We start from the raw sequence: 24678 nt of genomic DNA, 5'->3' as shown, positions 1-24678 counted from the left end.
GCCTCTGTGAATCACTGTACACAGTAATAAGGAACTGGCAGATTGAGAAAACAAGTCTTGCATTTGCAGATCTTTATAGTCATAAAATATAGTTTCTTTTGTTTGTGGATGTCCTGTTGTTCCAAGGGTCAAAGTCTGACGGGATCTACTTTTATTACTCTTTGTCAGTAGTTCTTCACTGGAGGTCAGCTGTTAGACCTTCATTCATTTGTGCAATATACCTTTCTTGTCTGCGGTGGTGGCAAGTAATTTCAGTCAGGTGGAGTATTTAAAGCACCTGTGAGAAGTTTTTAGCAGATTATAATTAATACTGAAGCCTTTATATGAGCTACAAAAGAAGACAAGACCAGCAGAGATGAGACTGACTTTCTATGTGGCTATTTTTAATGCTTGTTACCGCTGCCACAGGGTCGACATTGTCCATGCTGAAGATTCACAGTGAGTGATATGTTTGACTGGTAAAAGAAAGTCAGACTTTTTGTTCAGAAAACGCAACTTACCAATGTACAGGACAAGATCCATGAGAGGTACTACTTTGTCCACAAGGGTCATGAAGATTAACACAGCGACCCCTTGAGTAACGCAGCGTCTATGGGGCCCCTTTTCCTGTTTCTGATGTCTAGAAGTTGATTCAAAATCCACCAAAATCTGATTTTTTTTCTAGATTTCTAAGATGATTTATACGCTTTTAAGGCCCAGTGGGACAAATTACCCAATATTTCACCAAAAGCTGCAAGGTTAGAGACAATCCACAACATGAGTAGACATTTATGAAGCAGCTTTTGTTTTCTTTTCTTGCTCCACTCAACCCTCATTAATCATCTTAAGACACCTCACATTTATCCTGTTATCTTTAGATGGGGCCGATTCCAAGCATGGGAACTACTTAACTACCTGACCAGCAACAGTAAATGCTACACACCGATGCATTAGAACAAATTTATGTCGTGTATAATTTTCCTGCAAAACTTGCACTTTATTTTGCTCGTAAAACTTCTGCACTCTCACCTAAGAAAGGCTTTGACTGCTGCGTGGCCGCCATCCCTCCTTACCCCTCTCTGTGTCTGTGTATCTGTGCAGCCCCTCCCTCCATCCCCCTCCCTTTTTTGGGGGGAACACGTGTCGCCTCAGCCACGCATCATTAACCCTTTTTGTTGCTGCACACTTTTCAGCCGCCTCAGACAACAGCAGGGTCTCTGATGATAATGGCTCCCTGTGCAGGCTGCTGGCCACTTCATTGACCTGCACTCCTCTCTAATAAGCTGTATCTATAAATCACCTCCTCCCTCGCTAACCCCGGCTGTGCATTAATCACATAAACAGGCACACTTGACTCTCATTTTGCAGACTAGAACATAGAAAATCATCTCGTCTTTTGTTGATGTTCAGTCTTCTTCGCTTTAGAGAATAATTCTGAGCAGAGTCTGAAAGGCCGAGTGTTTTGTGGATGACTGAACTCTTGTTTTTTTAAATAGACCAAGGGGCCCCGGAGCCCCTGTTAGTGCCTCCAACTGCATGGAGCTGCCTGTCAGCCCGTCTGAGGGGCATGCTGGTCCACAGAAAGCAGAACACCAAACAGCCCCCTGGGATACATCCTCTCCTCCGCTTCCCTGGGGCTCCAGCACACATCACCACAGAAAACAGTGAAACATTCACAGAGAGGGAGGAAGAGGAGACAGAGGAGGAGGGGGAATGGGGGGAATTAAAGAAAGAAATATGTGAAGAAAGACAATTAAGAGAGTGTCAGGTGAGCATCCAAGCTGAAATAAAGGTGTGAAAGCTGACACAGATAAGTGTGAGATGAGCTGTGTGGAGCTTTTGAATCCCTCACAGCGTAAAAGCTCCAATCATATGACTAATTACACTCGAGTAAAGGGTGCCAGTCTTCGTCACTCCCTCCTTTTCAGGTGCAAATTAAAGCCTCGCACTGATTGAATCAACACCTCACGTGTTGATGTAGACGACACTGTGGTAACCTGCGTTTCTTTTTGGGACCACACCAACAGTTTCAGGAAGATAAAAGATGAGTCACAGGAGGGAGGACACTCACACCCTGAGTCCAGTGTCAGGACTCAGGAATGTTTGAATGCATCATGAGGCAGAGGAACTCCACAGGCCGTACATTCGGTAACATCCTCTGTGGTTTTATTTCTGCTCCAGTAAATCTGTTGGAGAAATGTGTGAATCTGTGTGTGTGTTTGAATCCATGTGAGGCGTGTGTGGTGCTGTTAGATCAGCTGATCCCGGCTTCTCCGTCCCTTCAGGCTCCACATGGATTCATCACATGACAGCTCAGCCTGATACACACAGAGAGAAGTCTTTGTATGTGCGAACACACACTCTGACTCGCTTTTAAGGTCTGCAGAGGACAATTACCTGACTTTTATAGGATTTGAGGCTTTTTCATTTACTGTATTATGGGGACCCCTAGTGGTGGAATATAACAATGCTTGATACAGTATGAAGCAGCTGCTCTCCTGTGTAATCACAGCAGCACCTGCATATTAATAGAGCAGATCTGATGCCATGGAATGAGACCCACTGACCCATATTCACTCCAGTGCCAGTTGAGCCCTATGCGTGTGTATGTGTGTGTGTGTGTGTGTGTGTGTGTGTGTGTAGTATATAAGAGGAGAGGGGCACCAACAAAGGCTCCTCTGTAGTTACAGTGATGTCACTGAAATGACCTCTCCCCTCTGGATCTCATTATTACTCTGTCATTCAAATTCAATCAGCGAGGCAGATGGTGAATGGCACAAACTGGTTTCAGCCGTGTGTATGTGGGTGTCAGGATAATTAATGTGATATATTTTAGGTTATATTAATCTAAGAGGACAGGGAGGTGTCCATATTGAAATAAAAACTACACTAACAAAAAAAGGAACAGGGGAAGACAGGACGGGGGATGACTATCAGAAGAGGGCTGAGGGAGGGAGCCGAGCTGGGGGCCGCTGCATTGAGGACCGCATGCTCCGCACACGGGCCGCCAACTTAACCGCTGAGGATCCTGTCTGATCATTTCTGTTACAAGTCTCATGGCTATGATCATCCTGAGCAATCAAGAGATTCAAAAGAAACTTGCTCTCGGACATTCATGACAACTCCAGATTAGAATCAATCCCACATTTAAAAGTCTAAGAATGATTTATTTTGACCTCACAGGTATCATTCTCAGTAACTTTTGAGCAAACAGTGCTCTTAATTTATTCAAGTATGGGCTTTTTTGGAGAGAGCTCAACAGAATCCTTCTCTGTTTTAAAAGTCTGCAAAAAAAGAATCTCAATGCAGCATTAATTGTGCAGAGTGCGGGCCTCCAGAGGCAAGGCAGGAAGTGCGGGGTGTACCAGAAGGTCATAAGAAACTGGCTGTGATCAGTGTGTGTGGGTGTATCTCCAGAAGGCAGGGAGAGGGGAGGGAGAGAAATCGGAGATGCAAAGCTGAGTAGAAAGAGAGAGAGAGGAGAGGAGAGGAGAGGGGAGTGAGGTTTAAGTGAGACAACAGAGAAAAGGGAGAGCAAGGGGTCGGAGAAGTGGAGGGGCGAGTATGTGGTGGATGTGTTTTTGTGCATTGTGTGAAATGTGATCTGAGCTGCTCAGACAGCTGGGAAGTTCCCCTGCCCCTCACTTCCAGCTGGGATCGCTCTGAGGAGACACAAGGCCGCTCACTTCCCCCGTTAACCCTTCGTGTGCGGCTGTGGAGGAGCTATAAATAACAACACTGACACACTTTGGAACTTAAGTCACATTTATTGATTTTTGCCAGCATGACTACCTTTACACAGACGCCGCCTCTCTACTGGAAAACAAATAAACACTTTTTAGGATTAGTTCAGCAGTAATACGTCAGACTTTTTCTTGTCTTAATTTTTTTTTCCATAATTGTAACACCCTGACAAAGTTTACATGTTTGTTTTCTACTCTGTGTAAAGGTCCCATGACTGAGGAACATGCATATGACATTTAGCTGTAATCAATATGCCACTAATCATAATGCACATTATTGATAAGAATACAGTACTGCATGACAATTCAAATAAATACCAACATACAGGTGAAGTCGTTATTTCATATAAAGATATCAAACTCTCATTATGGATCAATACTGGAACACAATATGACAATATAAAGTTTGCACAGCTAATTGTATTATCACGCTATCGCTTCCAGCAAACAGAAAACTTCTTCTCTTTTAATGTAAAACAGCGTCTGAATTGCACTTTTATTTTAGCTTCTCGTCCATATTTGTAACTTTAACGCCTCAACAAACAAGCACTGGCTGTAATGGCACTATTCAAGCTTGTTGATGCTTATTGGTGTTTTCTGTTTACTGAAAACATAATGCTTAAAGATGATGTAAAAAAAAAAAAAGAATAAAAAAACAACAAACAAATTGGACAAAAAAAGAAAGAGAAAATGCGCTCTCTGCACATTTTTTCAACAATACTATTGATATCACATTACCTTCACCAAACAAAGCTAGAGATACGTAGATGTTTCCAATAGCACACCGATGCACCCCAACACATGACGGGTGCTCGGAGCATTTTGTTCAATAACAGGAGGCCAAAGGGATTTCTTTTGGTTCCCAAAGTTTGATAAAAAAACAACCTTTCAATAATACCCCTGAATTTATTGAATGGATCACTGACCTGCAGAATTCAATACAATTTGTTTTATTTTGCTAATTTCAAAACTATCATCTCACTCATGCAGACAGGGGACAATTTCCCTTTGCACTTATTGCTGCTCAGTCGTTTTGAACCCAAAGTCCTCACCTATAAAAAAAAAAGGAAACATAAAACGCTAGTCTAAGATTCTCCCTTGAAACAATGAAAGGCACTACTGGTCAGAAACGAAGAATTAAACAAACCAAAAAAGAAAACCCCCGGCGCTAGCTCGGAGAACTACGTCTTCCTCGGTGACGGTTTGTCTTATTTCCCAGTCTGGATTCTTTTCGACCTAAACGGTGTACCAAGATTTGGCACGATAAACGAAGAGAGAATGAAACAATTCCAATTTGGAATTTAATTGTTGCTTTTGCAGAGAATTCTGAAAGCCAGTGATCCCGTTTCAGTGGAACGCCCTCGGTAAGAAGTTAGGAAAAAAAAAAGCATATCATGTCACTCAAATTTTTTTCCCATAATACAACTTACCTCTTTGAGTCAGAGCGTCGTCAAGTTTCATCGTGTTAGTTTGAACTATTCCTAGGAATAATAAATACATGAAAAAACCCCAGAATTTGATCACCCTGGATTTTTTTGTTTAGAACATGGCAGTAGAACAAACATAAAGGAAAACCAACAGCATAACATACGATGTAACAAAACAATTTAAGAATGATTATTAGATGGATAAAATCTGGAGGATGGAGTCATAATAGTCGGGCTGTGGTTTGTGGAGCGGTTACGAGAGTAAATAGTTTGTTATTTAAGATGCAGGAGGACGTATAATCCTATTATCTTATACCCTACACTACCACACTCCATAGCACTATTATGCTTTCCTATAGGTTAATAATAGTCTGTTATAATCCTATATAATGAAAGTGCACAGATTAAAAAAACAATAAAATAAAAACAGAGATGAAACCAGACCAAACAGCTTGTTGATTTACATTGAGAAACAACCCTTAGTCCCCTGGCTTCTCATTGGAGGGTTAGATTAGCCAATCACAAACTCTGGTCAGAATTCGATCTGTACGTTGGACCTGTGAGAAATTGGCTTCCAGCAGCAGCAGCGGCAGCAGCACGCAAAGATTAGTTTCATCCAATAGACATCACATTTTTAATAAGCAGGAAGTAGGAATCAGTGTTTTCATTAAGTTTGTTTTATGTCTTCAAGTCCAAATAGCCTATGCGTGCTAACTCTTTTCGGCGAGCTCAATCAGCCGTGAGAATGGACCTTGTGTTGGTGCTTCGTCATCCGCGCAGAGCTACTGTAATTACTGCAAAATGGAGAAACAGACATATGATCAGCGTTAGCATTGTTTGTCAATTTAGAGCGACTGTTAGCAGCAGCTGAGTCAAAGCAGACGGCGGCCGAAGTTAGTCAAAGCACATGTTAGGAGCCCTGAAGCAGCGCGTGTTATTTCTGCCACATCAGCACGGTCGATATGTTCCTGATGCGAAAGCACACTCGTCACAAATTATCCTGCGCGTGCTGTTAGGGAGCCAGTGACTCACGAGGACCAAGGACAGAGTTGAAGCCGAATCCCACCACCCGGGTCAAAGGAGCTCGGTGTTTCTCATATGCCATGCAAGTGAATGAGGATGGATTATGTTTTTGACATGCAGGCTTTCTTTCAATGAGAAACTAGATGATTCAAGTGTAGTCGAACTTAAAGGTGAAGTGGGCGGAGCCTGCAAGCAGAGGTAGGAGGAGCTTTTTTTAGGTGGCACGTCGTTATGACACCACGTAAGCCAGACATTGATTTCAAACTAGGTGGAGCGATGTGGGAATTCATCTATCTAGAGTCACGATCACATCTACTGCTCTGCGAGTGCACAGAGCCTACACAAGAGGAAGGGTGAGGGGCTCGACTAATTTGAATCAATGTCCTCTGGTCGATCGAGCGACCAGTTTTTCATTTTCCATTCTTCCTCCAACATATACAGGAGTTACTCCCTCAGGAAACCCCCCCGGACTCATTTCTCCACAGTACCAGACGTCTGGCTTCCTTCACCAGCGTGTCTGGTGGTCTTATCTCCTCTCTCAGGAGCTGGTTTACAACATGAGTAGTTCCCCCCCTACCACCCGTCTACTCCCTAAACCTTTTCTCAGTCAGCGCAAACTGATAGAAACAGAATATATCACACTTGTAAGTGAGGTGAATCTCAAACTTAAGAGTGATCGACCTCTAAGGAGGTTTTTCTTCTTTTGCTCTAATGTGTACACGAGCCTCGCCTCCATGCTGTGTGCTGCGGCTTATGGATGCACACCGAAGCAGGGTTGACTGCTGACATCGTTCCTTTTTCGGAGGAACAATTAAGCTCCCTCTCTTTATATTTGAGAGGAAGGAATACTGGATTAGCATCCTGCAAGATTATAACCTGAACGTGATCGTATCAAGAATATAGAGTTTCATATATAGCTTAGTGGTAGTAAAAAAACGCATTGTTTGAGAAATCTTGCAGGATTTCCTCACATCAACCCTGCTTTTAGCATCATAAAGCTAACGTGTCTATGATCCACAAGCAGTACATGGATTTATCAAACACAAGCCCCACTTATATTTTTCCTATTTGCGTAATGCTAACTTGCAAAGGGGTTAAAGCTATAGTGGATACTAAAACAGTACAGTTTGTCCTCACACACCAAAAAAACTAAAGAAATCAGCGACCCTCCATTTGCAAAGGTTAAAATCTTAATACAAACATGAGGGCCGTTCACTCGAACACTCATAACATACAGGCAGGTATCAGGAGCACGACGTACGTGAGGAAGTTACCTGACAAATAATATTTCGAGGGCAATTCCTCGTTCTAGTTAAAGGGTGAGAGGTGACGCGGGGGGAGCAAGCTGCTGACAATCTAAAAAAGAGAGAAGGTCACGGTTGGCGACCGAGCGACAAGACACAGGTTAGAGACGTGAGGAGACAGAGATGATTTCAGAGCTCTTAAAAATAGAGAGAGGAATGAGGGAGAGAAGGGAAAGATCAGACACAGCTCAAGTGGAGACAGGAGGACAGGGCTTTACATCAACAGATAGATAAATATATCAAGCGTTTGGGTCGACAGGCACTTTTGCCGAGTGGTCGGTTTTGTTTCTGTATCCACACACGTGGGCGCCGTTTTTGATTTGTGCTCTAGGATTTGCTCCATATTTAAAAAATCATCTTTGATCAAAACTATATTGTATCTCTGTTCACAGTAACCATTGAATCCATGTTTAAGAGAAGTAGGAACCTGAGGCACCTTTGCTGAAGTGCACTTAATTTGGGTGTGGAGATCGATTTGTCGAACTTTCTTCCTCTCTTAGAATATGGCTCTGAAAGAATGCATCGCGACGTAACGGGTCACATGGAATAGCCCTCCTGTAATTCACCAAATAACTTCTCTTTGCACGATGTAGAGCCCTGTTGTACATCGTCTTGTACCACACACCTGACAACAAAAATAAAAAACAGTTAAAAAGCTCAAAAGCGTTTTCAGCTGCAAGCCATGCGATTCTACTGACCCTATAGTATTGGTGTGCTAGCATCACAGCTTATACATGATCCTGAAATCAACACCTGCGGTCACAGGTGCTCCTTTTCTGCCAAAACGTTTCCATTATAAAACCAGCAGCCGACCACTTTTTTTTATGAATTTCTGTGTAGAATCACACGGTGCTCCCCGAGCAAAAGGCAGAGGGAGTTTGCATATTTAAGATCATTTTTTCTTCAAGTTTGTTTGTGTTTAACGATGACCTGATTAGACAGACGGCTGCTGGACACAGGTGAGTCCTGGGGCCTTTAAAGGAGCACCAGCGCCGACATACAAGCTTAGGAGCAGAGGATGTCATTCAGTCACATGACCGTCAGATTGACATCCTCTTTACAAGTCCCCACCCCCACAATGTGTTACTGTCACCAGGCAAAACACTCAGGGGGCCAGAACACACAAGCACAGAAGATGCCACCTTTAACATCATAGGTACAGCACTGTGACAGAGGAAAGAATAGACACTCCATAATATCCACAAAACCCCCAATATAACCAGGGCCCTATAATCCACATGCCATATATGTCTACTACAGTCCAAACGTCTAGTGCACACTGTACATACACCTGCATTCCCCTAAGCGTTTACACTAGCACACACGAGCAGCTGGTTAGTCACAGCAGTCCCTAGAGGAGCGCAGGCCGGCCAGGGAGCTAAGCGAGCAAGTGGGGCTCTTTAACACTAAGGCAGGGAGGGATGGGCCCGTAGGCCCCCTCCCCTCTGTACACAGCAGTCCGTTGTACACTTCTCAGCAGCCTCAGTCACAGTAGATCTTGTACTTCTCGCTGCAAAAGACCACGGGGCCTCCCAGAATGCCATTGGGCATGGCGTTGTTGTGCTCTGGGCGGCCGGAGCCAGAGCAGGTGAGACTCTGACTTACGTGGGGGTTATTGGCGGTGCTGTTGGCGGTGCTGTTGGCGGCTCTGCTGCGGGTCTTGGCCCGGCCGCTGCCTCCCCGGCGGGTCTGCTCGTGGTCGAACTCCAGGTCCTCCAGGCGCTGAGTCAGGGCCAGCTTCTGCTGGATGGCCATGCGCAGCAGGGAGTTGAGGGTCTTCTTCTCATCCTCTGCTGCAGCCAGCTGCCTCTGCATCTCGTCCAGCTGGGTGACATATTCGTCACAACTGTAAGAGACAGAGAGAGAGAGAGGGAGAGAGAGAAATGTTAAATCAGGTACGTATTCGTTCATTTTAAACTGGAGATAAAGTGTTTTACCACAAGGGGGCACTAGCAGCTGATGATACCAAATAGCCTCAAATGGACAATGAGTCTTCTTCTTGTAATGGTTGCATTAACACTACTGTAAAACTACACACGACATGCATACCTGGGCTACATAATTGTGATACAAAAACACCGCTCATGAAGGATAACAGAGCTGACACTGAAGCATTTGAACTTTCCCCCGGTTTCACAGTTTCTTATGCCACCACCAGGTGGAGCCATTGATCCTCGCAGTAAGGACCTGATGACAGCAGCAGAGCTTTTGCATTATTAACTTGTGATTTCATCAGCCCTTTCTAACCCCTCAAACTACACTGCTCTCAGAGATTGTCGCAGTGTCTTAAAGTATCTCAATGTGTGCGATCTGTCCACAGCTGCCTCTGTGACGCACGGCTTAACGGAGGACTGCAACAGAGTCCCTCAAAAGTGACTCTACTTCTCAGGAGCAACATTAACATGAGATTCATTCTGTTCTGTATGCATATGTTTTATAAAAGTGTATGTTTTGTTGTTTAAATGGAAGCTGCTACAGGTTATGATGACCTGTTATTAACAGGTGAGATATCTGAGAGTGGACGTAGCTTAAAGCTAGTCTGAATAATGTGAGGATTGTACGTGCGGCGGCAGGTAAGAATAGATCACATACACAAAGGATGAAAGCATTAACCTAGGGTCACTGAGATGATCCTTCCTGCATCACCTGAGGAGCAGGCTGAGGAGGGGGAGGAACGTGAAGATGGTTCATTGCTCCGAGCTGGAGTCACTTCACACCTCATCTCCACTTTTACAGTTTGAGAGCGACTGTGTCACTTCTATCCATCTCTACCATCTCCGTGCAAAAATAGCACCACATATGTCTACCTGCTGCTGAAAATCACAGGGTGCTGCACTGCGGCATTATCACCTCTCTCCCTGCGCCCTTGTGTGTGTGTGTGTGTGTGTGTGTGTGTGACTGGACAGGTATAAAAACTAGGTCAACCAAAGAGATCCTGTCATCGGCTGTTCATATCTTCGCCCACCATCTGCTGTCCTTGTGCTCCCCTCCGTTTTCACGCTTTCTCCTTCACCGAAACCTTCTCCCTCTTTTCATTCCCTCGCTCTCATTCATCTCCCTTTCAATCACTTCCTCTCTCCCGGCTCTTATCTTGCCTCTCGAGCCTTTTTTCCCCCCTCCTCTGTCGCTTCCTTGCTGCTGTCTCCGTCTGTCTGCGTGCATCAGTCACTTTCTCTCTCACCGTCTACCAACCTACTTTCTGTGTTGCTGACTGAGCACTCTGAGTGTGTGGCATTCTCTAGTAATGAGTGACACACCTCTGTGAAGGGAGGGGTTGGTTATTTTGGTGAGCAGCGCCTGATGCTCTCCGATGCCACCTTGAAATTGGCAGACATAACTCAGCTGGTAGGCAGCCTCACCCTTCTCCCTTTTCTCTGTCTGATATTTGGGGACGCCCAAACCTGTTCATAATCTCTTGTTGACATTAAAAAAACCACAAGAATGCAGAAATCCTAATTCAATGTTCTGCTGTTGACATGTGAGATCTAATGTTATTGTTTGGGCAGTGATTAGAGGCTGCTTGAACTGTGCGCTTTAAGAAACCCTCCAAGTTCGTATTTATTTTGTTCCAAGATGCTGATTATTTTAAGACTCCGCACTATAAACAAGAGAAATTGTGCAACCCGACTTGCAAACTCTTCCCTTGTTTAAAGAAAGTCTTGAAGGCAAAATGTGAGAGCAAAGATCACCAGTGACAGCAGATGTTTTTGTGCTGCTGCACGTGGTTGTGCGCCACGTGAACTCTGGCCTTGCAGACCACCACACAAACACAAACCATGCCCTCCCCTCTTGTGTATGCAGTTTGATTCCCAGCGGGACACACACCCAGACAAAAGGGATCAGCGCTGCTTCATTAAACCCAGTATGAGATGGGGGGGACGACCCCAGAGGGACGGAGGGGGGGCTGGTGCGCCTTCAGACAGTTCAGCCACTCTTGCATGGGGGGCCGAGAGGGCGTGCATTTTTCCCGGGAAAAAACAGAGAAGTCTATTCTAGGGACTGGAGGGATACAATGGGAGCCTTTCTGGCCTTCTGATGGGGTGTGATGGCACAATGGCTGAGGGGGGTCGGGAGGCGGCTGGCTGGCCTTGAGAGGATGAACAGTCGTCATATTCACAACATTGACAATCTTGTTCTTTGCTATGAAAATGAACAGCAGCCAATGAAATGTATATTTATAGTTGCACATGAAAGCTCAACTATTCACCTCTAATTGTTTCCCTAATCAATAACACACACACGTCTTCAGCTGTGGTCTTGTCTGGAGTTTGATTGGTCATGGTGGTGGTGGAGGGGCATCAGAGAGAGAGAGAGGGGAGGAGGAGGTTATAACAGAAAGAAAGAGAGAGAGAGAATAAAGCGAACAGAACAGCGGGATGATGGAGGGGGTACGTTTGAGGAGAAAACGTGACTCGGGCTAATGGTTAGACTGTTAATCAGTGCGAGCAGCAGCAGCGAGCATGTCGAGGCATGTCTCAGGAATGCTGGAGGCAGGCGCTCGCTGCTTACATGACACCAGAGACTGCAGCTGCAGAGGCACACACATGCACAGACAAAGACAGACGCGCAAACACACACACGCTTGGAAAAAACTCAACAGAATGAAATAGACTTTAAAAATCTCAAGAAGCTCTTATCTATTAGAGGCGCAGACCACAGCCGGGGATCACACAAAGACTCCCACAGAAACCTGAGAATTCTTCTAATTCCTCTCCATCTTTGACAAAGAGCACACATTTGTATCTGAGAGTTTTCTACGTCTCAGAAATCCACCTTTACAGACTTTGTCAGAGCGGTGATTAGCATGTGAAAGAAGAAAAAAAAAGACTGTCAAATTAGGATCCTGTAGTGGGCTTTAACTGAAAGCCTGCCCCCTTTCCTCTCTTTCTTTTCCAGATGACTAGAGAACCGGGTGTTTGGCGGTGAGGAAGGACGGAAGGGGGGACTGGGATACAAAGGGAGGGGGAGTGTGGGAAACTTTGCTCAGGCGAGTCCCCCCAGTCTCTCAAAGAGTCCCCTGACCCAACTCTGCGCCGCATAGGACAGAATTTACATACCAATACATGAATCCCATAAACACACTGAATGTAAATCATGCAGGACAGTGACAGGATACTGGGGTTAGAGCCTCATGAACATCATCATCATTTTGTGCACGAGGAGGAAAACACATACGTTGTGACACCTCACAATTGTGCTGCAGATATGATCTCACACCTTCCTTGCACTGCTGTTACGATGACATGTGATACAACTCATGCACTTCAGGGGGTAAAAACATTGCCACTAGAAGGAGTAAGATCTGGATCTGTCGTTGGCCTGGCTGCATTCGGTCCAAACCGTTTAGTATTACACCTACATCCTCCAACCATCTGGCCCTGCAGTGCGCCAAAAACCCATGACAACACACTCTCATACTTGCAGACAGCGGAGTTTTCCTGCTGTTACTAATTGATTAGAGCCTGCAGGTATACAGAGTTACCTTAGCGAGCACACTTCAGGGATAGGTGTTGAATGACTGCACGGGTGAGATGAGGGTAGCTGAGCCGCCCACACATTCCCTGCAGCCTCTGTAACCTTCGTTCTATAATCCCGTCTATATCCCCACCCTCCTCTTCTACCTCTCCTCCCCGTCTGCACAGCTTGAGCTTTGCCGTGGATTGCGGAGGAGTCTTAAAAAAGGGAGGAAAGACTGTCTCAGCATCTCAGGGCAGCCATCTGGACGAGAGCTGATATTTACGGTACGAGTGCATCTTAAAATAATGAGATGAGAAGTTGTGCATCCGCTGTGGAATCACTATCATCACATCTTAACATATATAAAAGTTCCCAAAGGAGTGTATTGTTTAGCTCTCTCTTTATGCATGCACACATGAAGATAAACAAACAGTGGGTGTGTGAGCACTTAGTCTACTACGTGTTATGGGGTGAATGTGTAATCCAGACCAAGATGAGGTGGGATTATGCACAGAACCTTTGACCGGCTTCTCTCCGGCATCAGGAAAGATTAGCAAGCGTGTCAGCTCATCTCATACGCACACACACACGTTAAATCACTGGTCAAAAACACTACTTAAGTGACATATTTTTGACACCCAGATTAGATACCTTCTGTGCTCTATATAGTGAGTATCAATGCTTGGATCCCTTCCTGACCGTGATTCTCCAAAAACAAAACCTCTTTAAAACATGTCATGTTACAAAAATAGCGCAGAGACAAAGCCAGCCCCGTGTGGTAAACATGGATTACATTATGAAGATAATCTTGTTTGAAGATTACCTGGTTTTATTGTGTTTGGTCTGTGTATGGTGCATGTGCAGTATTTTTAACAATAGGACAAAGTCTGCTGGGTTAATCTGCAAGCTAATCTTACTAGCATGCTTTGGGATTCATGCTATATTATATGGCTTAACGTCAAAGACTACTTTATAGGACTATTTCCTCCAGTCTGTTTTTGATATGTGTGTCTTGAGAAGTGAGACATGTTTTTCAGTGAGCTCAGGGGGCACGTTTCTTACCGTGTGGCGAACATGGCTCTGAGAGAGGAGAAGGTGGCGGCGTCTTCCTTCAGGGCTTTGAGCTCATTCCTCAGTTTCATCATGGTCTCGGTCACCATGGCCTTCTCGTTCTCATACTTGCTCTTCAGATTGGCCAGGGCGACTTCAGCTGTCTGTGGGCGGACGACAAGAACAAAAGGGTCAGGGCAGCTGGAAGGTGTTGGGGGTGAATTTGCTGTTAGAAGTCTGTTAATAAGGCCCATTTTTTCTATTTTCAAGTCATTACGGGAGGCCAGCAGCAGCCTGTAGTTGCCTAGTTAGTTTAAAAACCATAGGTGTGTGGTTAACGAGAGGCTTTCATGTCTGTTCTAATGGTCACCGAGGTACCACACACATACTTTAAAGGGCTACCAGAGCAACTGCACACATGCTGTATGTGTGGGTTACGGTTCTGGAGGCGTTGGAGGCTGTTTTCCCATCCTAAGCACACTGATACCCTGGACAGCTGGCATCACAAGGCTGCTGTCTCCCTCAGTGTTTGTTAGAGATCTTATAGACTCATTTGAAACATTTGCCGCAACAGCTGAAAAGACCTGAAATAGCCGACAGCCTCCTACTTCTGCTTCTGTCTTTCAAAATGTCCGTTTGAGACGTGGGTACCAGAGGATAGAATATAAAACTGATAGACTGACCTGCTTGTTGGCCTTGAGGACAGTCCTCAGGGTTGCAATCTGTTCCCTCTTGGTGCTGAGCAGGGACTTCAGTTTGAGGATCTCCTCCATGCACGCTTCCTTGTCCTTGTCGGCGACGGTGCCGTACTCCAGAGAGGCGACCCTCTGGCGGGACAGCTCCGTGGTGCGGTCCACAGCCAGCTGAAGGTGCTTGATCTGGTCTCGGATGATGGCCACCAGATTGTAGATGTTCATTGGCTCGCGGCGGTGGTCGGACACGGGAGAAGGCAGAGAGGAGACCGGTGAGGGGGCTCCGTCGCTCAGGTCGGTCTTACCAGGCTCGGGGAAAAGGCCCTTGGTGAGCAAGATGGGAGAGCGGCGGCCTCTGCCCTCTGGGCTGCTCCGACCGCCCTTACCCTCCTTGTAGAAGTCGAGCATGACGCGGTTGGGTGTCTCGTTGTTGCACATGCAGACGTGGTTGTAGAGGGTGGCCAGTTCTTCGCTGAATGTGACCAGCTCGTCCTGTGCAACACTCAGACTACCCTGGGACTCGCCAGCCACATCGCTCAACTGAGAACACAAGGAGATGTGTCATTTAGGCATATTTTTAACGTTGATAGACACACCAAATATACTAATTATGTCAATTAAAAGACGTCTCACCTTGCGCAGCTCTTTCTCCAGCTTATTTTTCTCTTCTTTATCTGAATGACTCGTCCTCTCCAGAGTTGCCAGCTTCTCTCCCAGCGTTGTGACATCGTTCTCCAGACGGGTGCGCTCCTCTTCGTAGCGTGACTGACAGGCCTGGTATTCTGTCTTCAGAGTCTTCAGTTCCTCCTTCAGCTCTCCTGCCTCAGAAACAGCAACCTGGCAAGGCAAAATCAATTGTTCAAAACTAAGAATAACCCAGGATGATACGTACTGTAAGAAATGTAGACTTCTTCCTCACGCAAATTGACAATTCTGTCCTGTCTACCATTAACTAGAAGTCAGTTACCTTGTACTTGCACTCCAGGATCTCAGGTCCGTTGATGTCCACCTCGTAGTAGTCTCCGTCCTCATGGCTGTCCCGCTCTTTCTCGTTGTCCAAGGCAGACTGGCGCTCCTTGCTGGCCTGCAGTTTGCGGATGGCGTTGAGGTTCTCCGTGAGGCGGTTGACCTTCTCCTGATGCTCTGACAGAGCGCCGTTAGCCTGTTCGAGCTGCTTCTGGGAGTCCTGCAGGGTGGACAGCAGGTTGACCTTCTCACGCTCCATCTGAGGGGGAGAGACAGAGACATAAAGAGCAATAAGACACAGGGTCATCATACTGTGCGTCTGCACTCTCTTGCCTGATGGACCTTATTTGAATTTCTCAGTAACTCGATGATGGGAAGGATTCCTGCAGAACAGATCGTATTAAATCAGTGGATTAACTGTCATGTGGTAACTCAAACCCACGACCAGGCTTGTGTTGCCATGCTATGTGAGGCTCATTGCCCAGTGGCGCAGCATCAGAGTCGGGATGACCTTGACTATTAGCTGGACCGGGCTCAGCTCAGAGTTGGCAGAGACCCAGGGCGGGTCGTCTTACACGCACACATTTGTGCTGATATAAGCACGGAGCTATTTCAGAAGCTGATCTGTAAATAATATAAAAGTATCACAGTCATGCTCATGTGCATACATTTTTTATTAGAATATATAATGAGGATAAATTTAAAGAAGAGACGGCGCGTCATGTTGAGTAGCAATCTACTCTTCATGTTCTTATATCACATATTACCATAACTTCATTTGTCATTTTAAGGATTGATCATTGAGTGCCTAATCAATAGGATAAGATAAGGAAGGAGAGCAAGAGAGTGCAGCTGATTGAGAAAAGGAAGCTTTTCATTTGCTCTGATTCTTGCCTGGACTCTGTGGAATGACCCGGCAGGGGGCTTCACAGACAGTCCTCTGATTCATATCAAACACAGGTTTGTTTTTAAGTTCACCAAAGTGATGAGGTTGGAAACCAGAGCAGGGCACTGTTAAGTAACTTATGGTTCACACATAAATCCAGCAAGCGTGTTTTTACTGATTAAGGGAGAAAAAAAAAAACCTTAATCCCTCAGACCTCAAAACAATCATTATCCACAGGTTTCAAGTGCTTTCTGGTAACCATGGTGCCAAATCAGGCGTGGCATGGACTCATGGGGTGATGAGTAAGCAGATGGCGGGTCCACTGGTGCCACCACCCGCTGCCTCGCAGCCCAGTGGAGCCTGAAGGGTGTGTGTGTCTCTCTGGATTAACTTTGCTAGAACAGCATTTAGGTTGATGCTGCAGCCTGCGTCAGGATCCAAACGCTTTTAGACACACCTCCAGCTGCTCAGGACCTGCTGACTTGACTTTATTTGTTGTAACAAATTGCAACTAAAGTGAGCACAAATACTGCTTAAAAAAAGTGATGTACAGTTTACTCTCCTGGAATCATTGTATCAAAGGTGAACAACAAACCTGCATCAGCTGCTGCTTGAGCTTCTGGATCTCTGAGATGTTCAGCTCGCTCAGCAGGTCGTCCACGAGGCTGGGCGCGGGACTGAACAGCTCCTCCTTCTTGGGCGTGGACACACAGTTGTCGTAGTTGATGGCATTGGCCAGTTTGGTGAAGCCGTTCTCGTATCCGTGCAGAGCCTCGTCGTTGTTCGGTTCAGTGCCGACATCGTCGCTGAACTTGAGACCATCCAGAGAGATGCTGAGAGGGCTGAGGGGAAAAGGCTGTGTTATTTGGTGCTTTTAAGGAGTGTACGCTGAGGCCTGTGAGCGCCTTAGTGTTCATTCACCTGTGATACAGAGTGTCTCCGATGTTCATGTAGTGGGACAGCTCTTTCCTCAGGGAAGCTTTCAGCTCGCGCTCAGTCTTGATGGTCTCCAGGGCCTCGCTCAGCTGACGGTCAGAGATCTCTTTCAGGCGGATGGCGTCCTCAAGCTGGCTGTTTAGGAACTGAGTGTCCTCCTCAAGACGGCGGATCTCGTGCTTCAAACCCTCAAACTCCACCTGGGCAAAGATGGGACAAAAATGAGCACTTAGGCTGGTTCACGTGTGGCAGCTGGATCAAACAAAAGACATTATTTAAGATGATGTTAATCAAGAATAATTTTCATTAATTTCACGTTGTAATTAGATTTAAATTAATTGGCTTTGGGAATCCTTTCTTTATTGGATGTCTTAAAATTAGGAGCCGCTTTTGTTTGTTTCATGCTTTCTTTGATGCAAAGAAAAAAAACAAATCCAACATGACAAGCGCCTGTTGGGAGAATTAACAGCTCAAAGCCAACATCAATTGGAAATATTCGACTTGGAAATTCAGCTCAGTTTTATGCGCAAAGAGGATTTTTTTTTTTCTTTCACGCATTTGACTAAACCCAGGAAGTGTTGCATCTCCTGTGTGAAGAATTATGGCTGTTAAAGAGTCTGTCAAACACTTCTAGGACCAGGCGGCTGTTCCCCAGGATTAAAGGGAAAAAAAGCAGTTGAATAGCTCTTTCCTCTATCAGAGGATGTTTTTATTATCATAATTAAATCTGAATATTAAAGAGCCTGTTCTTCTTTTGGCAGTCTAATCAGTACAAGAGGGAGAGAGATGGACATCTGATGCGTGGGATGTGAAGGGCCTGTAGGGTCTGAGATGTAGTAAGATTTTGAAGTGGATGTCTGGAACTAAGACAGCTGCATTAAAACAAATGTATGATGCTCCTACCCGTATCCTCTTACTTAAAAATTGCACATCCTCACCTGGCTCTGCTTGAGCATGGAGACCTGCTTCTGCAGCGAGATGTTCTCCTCCTCCAGCTCGGTGTAGTCCTGCAGCAGACGAGCCTCCAGGAACTTGTACTCCTTGATGTCATCGCGCAGCTGATTCCTCTGGAGCTCCACCATCTGGCTGTTCTGTAGGGGGGACAAACGAGGCGGACAGAGGGAGAGGAGGAAGAGCTGTCAGTGACCACTACTTCAATCTCGTTTGACTGAGTGAGGGAGAGATTGCGATTGATTGGATATAGTTGCTGTGGTGTAACTGTTTGTGTCAGGTTGGCTCTTAAACACTCTAAATCCTGCTAGATAAGAGAGGGCTCCCATATGGCCAAAACCCTGTGTGTGTTTGTGTTTGTGTGTGTTTGGTGTGTTGTTCAGGTTTGAGAGGGAAGGACCAGGTGTCTTTCCGGGCAGTGGGCCACAAGCGTGCCGGCCTGCCAGGTCTGATGGCTCCAAAGTGACTGAAGCCTACTTATCTCGCTCATGGCGACGGGCATTCAATGGCCGGGAAGAACAGTAATGGTCTAATTTTCTAAAGAGGAATGGATGGATTGCGCTCGATTCTCTACACAAGGACTGATCAGCATGACTGAGGAAGTCAGGAGTCGAGTGTGGAGCATAATGAAACTGCCGCTAATGCACATAAATGATGCTGCTGCTGAAAGGCATTATTAATAATCTAAAGGTTACACTTGTAAGAGACATGCGTGCCCCTCCCCCACTTGCAGACACCGACACAAACCGAAAGCTAAAAGGATCCGATCAGCCTTGCTAGGCCACCTGTCCCTCACTACCTCGAAAAGCAGCCTGTTTAAACCTCCGTCCTCTTCTCTCAAGGGTTGTCGCTGCCCTCCCACCCCTGCTGTTTGGCTCATCCCCAAACATAAGAGCCCCACAGGACATTTGGGTGGAGGACATGCTACCCGGTGGCTCTTAGAGAATAGGTAAAAGCTCTGCAGTAAGGGGATACTCACTGAAGGAGGGTGGGCCTCATCCTCTTTGAAATCAATAAACGAATATGCACACGTAACGTGAGAAACAGTTGGGAAAGTGTGTGAAACAGATCTCTATGCGGCGCTGCCTGGACTGACCTTGAATGTTCATGTTTGCAAGCGAGGATGAATGCAGAGATATCCGTCAAAGCTTCAATCCATAGCTGCTGATGTGTGTGTATTCACATGTTTGTAAGAGAAGAGTAGCAGCCTCTGTATCTACAATAAAGCTGGGATTTGCATGTGTGTTTGCAGCTGTGTATGCGTGTGTGACTCGTGACTTTCCCCTCAGGAGACTTGGCAGAGATAACCTCACACCAGAGGGACAATTAGTGTCCCAATCCTCCGACCAGGTGGCCCCTTCCTCTCATGCGGTCACCATGTGGCGACAACGCAATCCCTGCTCTAAGATCCTTTCAACGAGCAGAGGAAATCAACCCAGGGAGGCTTTCACTTTGCAGACTCCCTCATGTCAACACTGCCTTGAGACTGCGTACACATCAGGTATAATACTTATTAAACAGGGCGGATAATGAGCAGGTGGTGACAGGCACACTGATGGTTAGAAACACCTTTGAATAACAACATCATTGAGGTTTCCTCGTCACTCACTATTCATAGATGAGTATAACTAGGGATGCATGATATTATCAGCATGTTATCGGTATCGGCACCGGCACCGGCATCGACAGATATGTCATTTTTCTGCCGATTTTTTCTGCCGATATTTTCCCCTGATAAAACAACGCTTTAAGTATGCCTAAATGCTCAATGACTTCCTCAAAAAGCTTGATGTAATGTTAAGACATTAACTCAGTGCGAGTGTGCGCGTGCAATGCATGCACCACGCCTCTTCTGTCAATCGTGAAGATGTCTGCATATGTATTCGTTCTGTGCAATAGGTAAAATCTGCATCTGTCTGCCACTATAATAAGAGTAGGCATGATATCAATTCTTCTTTTTTTTTTTTTTTAAAGATGATGTTTTTGGCAATTTGCCTTTATTATACAGGACAGCTGAAGACAGACAGGAAATGTGGGGAGCAGAGAGGGGGGAGGACATGGACCAAATGGATCTGCAGGCTGGGAGTGAGCCTGCGATCAGTGCATCGAGTAGGGATAGACCGATTATCGGTGCCGACATTCGGCATTTTTTAAAATCTGACGGCCGATAAGAGTTCATTTCTTTGCAAATTTTATTCAACTTTGTTTTATTTACTTTATAAAACTTCAGGAAGTTATTTATTTATTTATTTAAAGTTTCAGTTAACTTTATAAGAGATGCTGCTGACCCTGGGAACTCCCTGCACTTTTTGTTTGTTTGTTTGTTTAATAAACATATGCTTAAAGGCATTTAAACAAAGTTAAGTCTTGGAGTTTGTATTATTCAAAATTTTGACGCCAATATTTTAACTTTTACTGCAAATGAATATCGGCTCCAAATAACGGTTATCGGCCTCCTAGACTACTAATAATCAGTATCGGTATCGGCCCTGAAAAAACCGTATCGATCTATCTCTAGCGTTGAGGACAGTAACCTCTGTACATGGGGCGCCTGCACTACCAACTAAGCTAAACCCCCACCCTTGATATCAATTATTGATGTTCTCTGCTATTAGGTGCCAAATATATCGGTACTGAAATCAGCAATTGGCAAAAAGGGTTGGAAAATATCATCAAAAAATCCACTATCGTGCTTCCCTAAGTATAACACAGTAAAACAGTGCAGTTGTAAACTACAATTCATGCTCCAAAATAGTGAGTAGTAATGCGTCTCAAGAGACTTGTGTGCAGCAAAATCAATTTGTATTTACTCCTCTCTGTAATCTGAATTTACTTTAGCTCATTTAGAGAGCAATCCACCAACAACAAATATGTTGCTAAATCCCCGCTGATGAGGAGCGTTCCTCATTTCCTCTGTGTAATAATTCATCAGTGTGCGCAGAGCCGATCTGAGGCTGACGTTTGAAGGTGCATTAATATTCAGCGGGGCTTTGCGCATGCCTAATGAGCGTGGGTGTTTGCTGCACGAGAGCCCTGATGTTAGTGCATTACTGCATAATGCATGAGCTTACAATACATATCAGGCCTACGACTAAGCCTCCATACTGCGAAGAGAGAGGACTGAATTAAAGCAAAAATGAATAAAGAGCTGGAGTCATAGAATCAGCGACTTTGCTAGTCAGCTTTGGGCTATCAGACGACATAAAGACAATAATGTCATGAAGATCATCAGAATTATCTTCGAATCTGTGAATTAATCTCTTGTTTTTAACTCAGTAAAGCTGCACCAGCTGGTTGCTCGGGTCTTTTCCTGGCCGGGGTTACATGTGCCTCAGCTGGAGGGTCAGTGCTGTTTAGTCGCACTGAATACAGGCTACTACTGAACCTGATTAACATCCTCCTCCAATCTGATTACAATGCATACCCGGGCTTTGACCTTTCACCTTGCTTCCACATCCTCTGCTACGCTGAACTCCCTCAGCGACAGCGGGGGGCGGGGCTACACTGCCCTGCCGCCTCATGGAAGTTGATTTGAGTAAAGTCGTCGGGGTTTTTGGCGACCATGTGCGATCCCACTGAATAACATTTAATTATATGAGGGGAGCACGCCTCTCCTGGGAATGTGTGTGCGTGTGTGTGGCTTGTTAGATACACCGGGGTGTGGGGTGACAGCAATCTGAGGTGCCGCCCTTAGAGAGTTTGTCAGGGAGAAGCCTTTCATGACCAGAATACTGTGTGTGGTTAATGATGACCCCCTGCCTGCTGTCACTACAGGTGATGTCTGGACAGCTGCACACACACCACACACACACAGGCAAATGTGTCACTACCACGCAGAGTGGGTGGCAGTTAAAACCATACCATAAACCTGCAGGACAGGGTTGACTTACTATAAATTAAAAAGTATATGGAGGATTAATGTGTACGCAAGATAAAATGTGAGTCGTTTTTCACTCATGAACTTCTTATGGGTGCAAAATGTCACGAAAGCAAACATTTCTGAGCTTCTTCTAACTGTACTTCACTGTGAATGAACTCTAAAGCTTCCTGTTTCTGCTTCTGACAGCACAGTGTGGCTGAGCCAGCTTAAATCTCACTAAAGCTCGAAGTAATTTCTTAATGTTTCTGAGCTGCTACGACCTCTCCTTCTATGGGAAATAGCTCCATCACTTAGCGAGCCGTGGTGGCAAAGTCTCAGGCTTAACTCAAGTGTAGATTAGGACTGTTTTAATACTTTATTAAAGGCTGTTCTCTCTTCTTAAGAACTTCACAGAGTCCAGCTTGCATTTTAGCAAAATCCATATTTACTGGCGCTTATCCCTCAGTTTGGTTCAATGAAAGTGCTGTCCAGACTCCCAGATGGCACAAGCCTGTATTATTGATATGTTAGCATAGACGGGGTTGATATAAATATATTCATCGTCTTCCTGCCTCTCTTTTGCACTCTCATTCTCCTGACCTCCCTTTCACCCTCCATCCTGCTCACTTTGCACGCCACTAAAATGCTCATGCAGGAGATTCTTTCCCCAAAATTTCTATTCCTACAAAGTGAAAAGATGTTCCCAAAAGCAGGTCGATCTTTTTTTAGCTCCCTTTGCTTCTCTCTCTAATACCCGACCTTCCCCTCTCTCCTCTGAATGTGTCAGTTTGCTGTTAGAGGCCATGTATCCGTCGCAGTTGAGTTCATTCCTCACACTGACCTTTTAGTTCCATCATATATATCTATCAGGAAATAGAGATGCAGACAGGAGCAGCCATGCTTACTTCTGCTTGCAGATCTCTAGTGATGCTCCTGAGAAGACTTTCGGACTTCAGTGAGCTGATGAAAAAAACTTTATATTAGGGATAGACCGATTATCGGCGCCGATATTCGGCATTTTGACGCGCATCGGCCTTTTTTTTTTTTTTTAATCCGACGGCCGATAAGATCAATTTAAAACTGGGTTATTTTGGCTCTGATGCATATGCTTAAAGGCATTTAAACAAAGTTAAGTGTTGGAGTTTGTATTATTCAAAATTTTGACGCCAATATTTTCACTTTCACTGTGACGGCCGATAAGAGATCAATTTAAAACTGGGTTTTTCACTCGCCAATATTTTCACTTTTACTGCAAATGAAAATCGGCTCCAAATATCGGCTATCGGCCTCTTTGACTACTAATAATCGGTATCGGTATCAGCCCTGAAAAAAACATATCGGTCTATCTCTACTTTATATGTCCTGCAGGCACTCCGGCACGCCAAGGTCACGTCAGCCCGAGTTAAATCTAACTCTACAGAGCCGGGCTCATCACAGGATTACCTTCCGGAGAGACGAGAAATGAATCGTAGATGCAGTGCAGCCCAACCCCCTCTAATATAGCTTTAGACAGAGCAAAGGCATAATGAAGCTCGGGGGCCCGTTGCTACTGTCAGAGTCGAGAAAGTGGGTGAAAGCAGATCTGCTTTTATCCTCCTCTTTGCTGGGAGCAGTTGTCGTTCCATTCAGCCTCCCCAGACTCCATTATGAAGAGAAAACACTCAAGGTCACACTTTTCAACGAGACAATTAAAAAGTAAGAGTGGAAGGAACCTTACGAGCGCATTGCTCGTGGTGCTTTGCCCCTGTGTGTGCCTGCTGAGCCCACAGGGTCAAAGTGTGCCTGCGCGTACTTAACAGTGAAATTTAGGTCATTTGGTTGAGAGTGGAGAAATGTGCACGGGAGTGCGTTTACACCCATTAGTCTGAGTGAATGTGTGACCTGTGTGGTTGATTTATTAGGAGCTATTGATCTGCTGTTGAAAGCCACTGTGGTGCTGTGAGCCGGGGACTCAAATCAATAACGGGACACTTTCAGAGCTTTCTTAAAGCTGATACAAAAGGATCAATGGCAAATCTTCTGCATGTATTTTAGAGTACCCCCTTCCTAAAGGCTGAAAACACCCATCAATCTATGACGCATGTAGCTAGATTAGGTGATATTGGGCGCTATGGCCAGCTAACCCAGGGCTTTAGAGGAAGCTGTATCGCAGCAGAAGAAATGGTCGGTGAACAAATGGAAACCGAAGTAGAGTTTCTTCACACCTATTTTCTCCCTCTCATGTTCCCCTGCAGCCCAGTAAGTCTGATCTTTAGAGGCCCATTTTTCTCTCCGTTTGTTTTTCTATACTTCTCCCTCCTCCCAGCTACATCCAGACAGCAGCAATCTGTCTCAGCATAAATGTCACAAGAAATAATAAGGCAGGCGACATCAACACCCCAAAGCCCTCCAGGAGTCAGTTACAT

General features: G+C 45.4%; 1 protein-coding gene across 2 annotated transcripts in view; it reads right to left on the bottom strand.

Annotated features, from left to right (window-relative positions):
- Positions 1 to 3726: 3726 nt before the first annotated feature.
- Positions 3727 to 24678, bottom strand: part of LOC138589192 (protein bicaudal D homolog 2-like) — a 41277-nt gene continuing 20325 nt past the window's right edge. The window contains exons 3-11 of one of the 2 annotated variants that reach the window (XM_069659385.1): positions 18402 to 18554; positions 17449 to 17663; positions 17123 to 17369; positions 15643 to 15900; positions 15309 to 15512; positions 14667 to 15215; positions 13996 to 14147; positions 9082 to 9322; positions 3727 to 5943 (exon numbers count right to left, since the gene is read on the bottom strand). In XM_069659385.1, coding sequence (XP_069515486.1) covers positions 5941 to 5943; positions 9082 to 9322; positions 13996 to 14147; positions 14667 to 15215; positions 15309 to 15512; positions 15643 to 15900; positions 17123 to 17369; positions 17449 to 17663; positions 18402 to 18554 — 2022 coding nt within the window. In that variant the 3' untranslated portion in view covers positions 3727 to 5940. Of the gene's footprint in view, positions 9323 to 13995; positions 14148 to 14666; positions 15216 to 15308; positions 15513 to 15642; positions 15901 to 17122; positions 17370 to 17448; positions 17664 to 18401; positions 18555 to 24678 lie in introns of both variants that reach the window. The other variant, XM_069659384.1, reaches the window with a different exon arrangement.

The sequence above is a fragment of the Semicossyphus pulcher genome, unplaced genomic scaffold (assembly GCF_022749685.1).
Source record: "Semicossyphus pulcher isolate SPU_LCO1_2020_fin unplaced genomic scaffold, fSemPul1.0.p SCAF_13, whole genome shotgun sequence".
Taxonomy (NCBI): Eukaryota; Metazoa; Chordata; class Actinopteri; order Labriformes; family Labridae; genus Semicossyphus; species Semicossyphus pulcher.
Note: the sequence above shows the minus strand (reverse complement) of the source record. Positions and strands in the feature narration are given on the sequence as shown.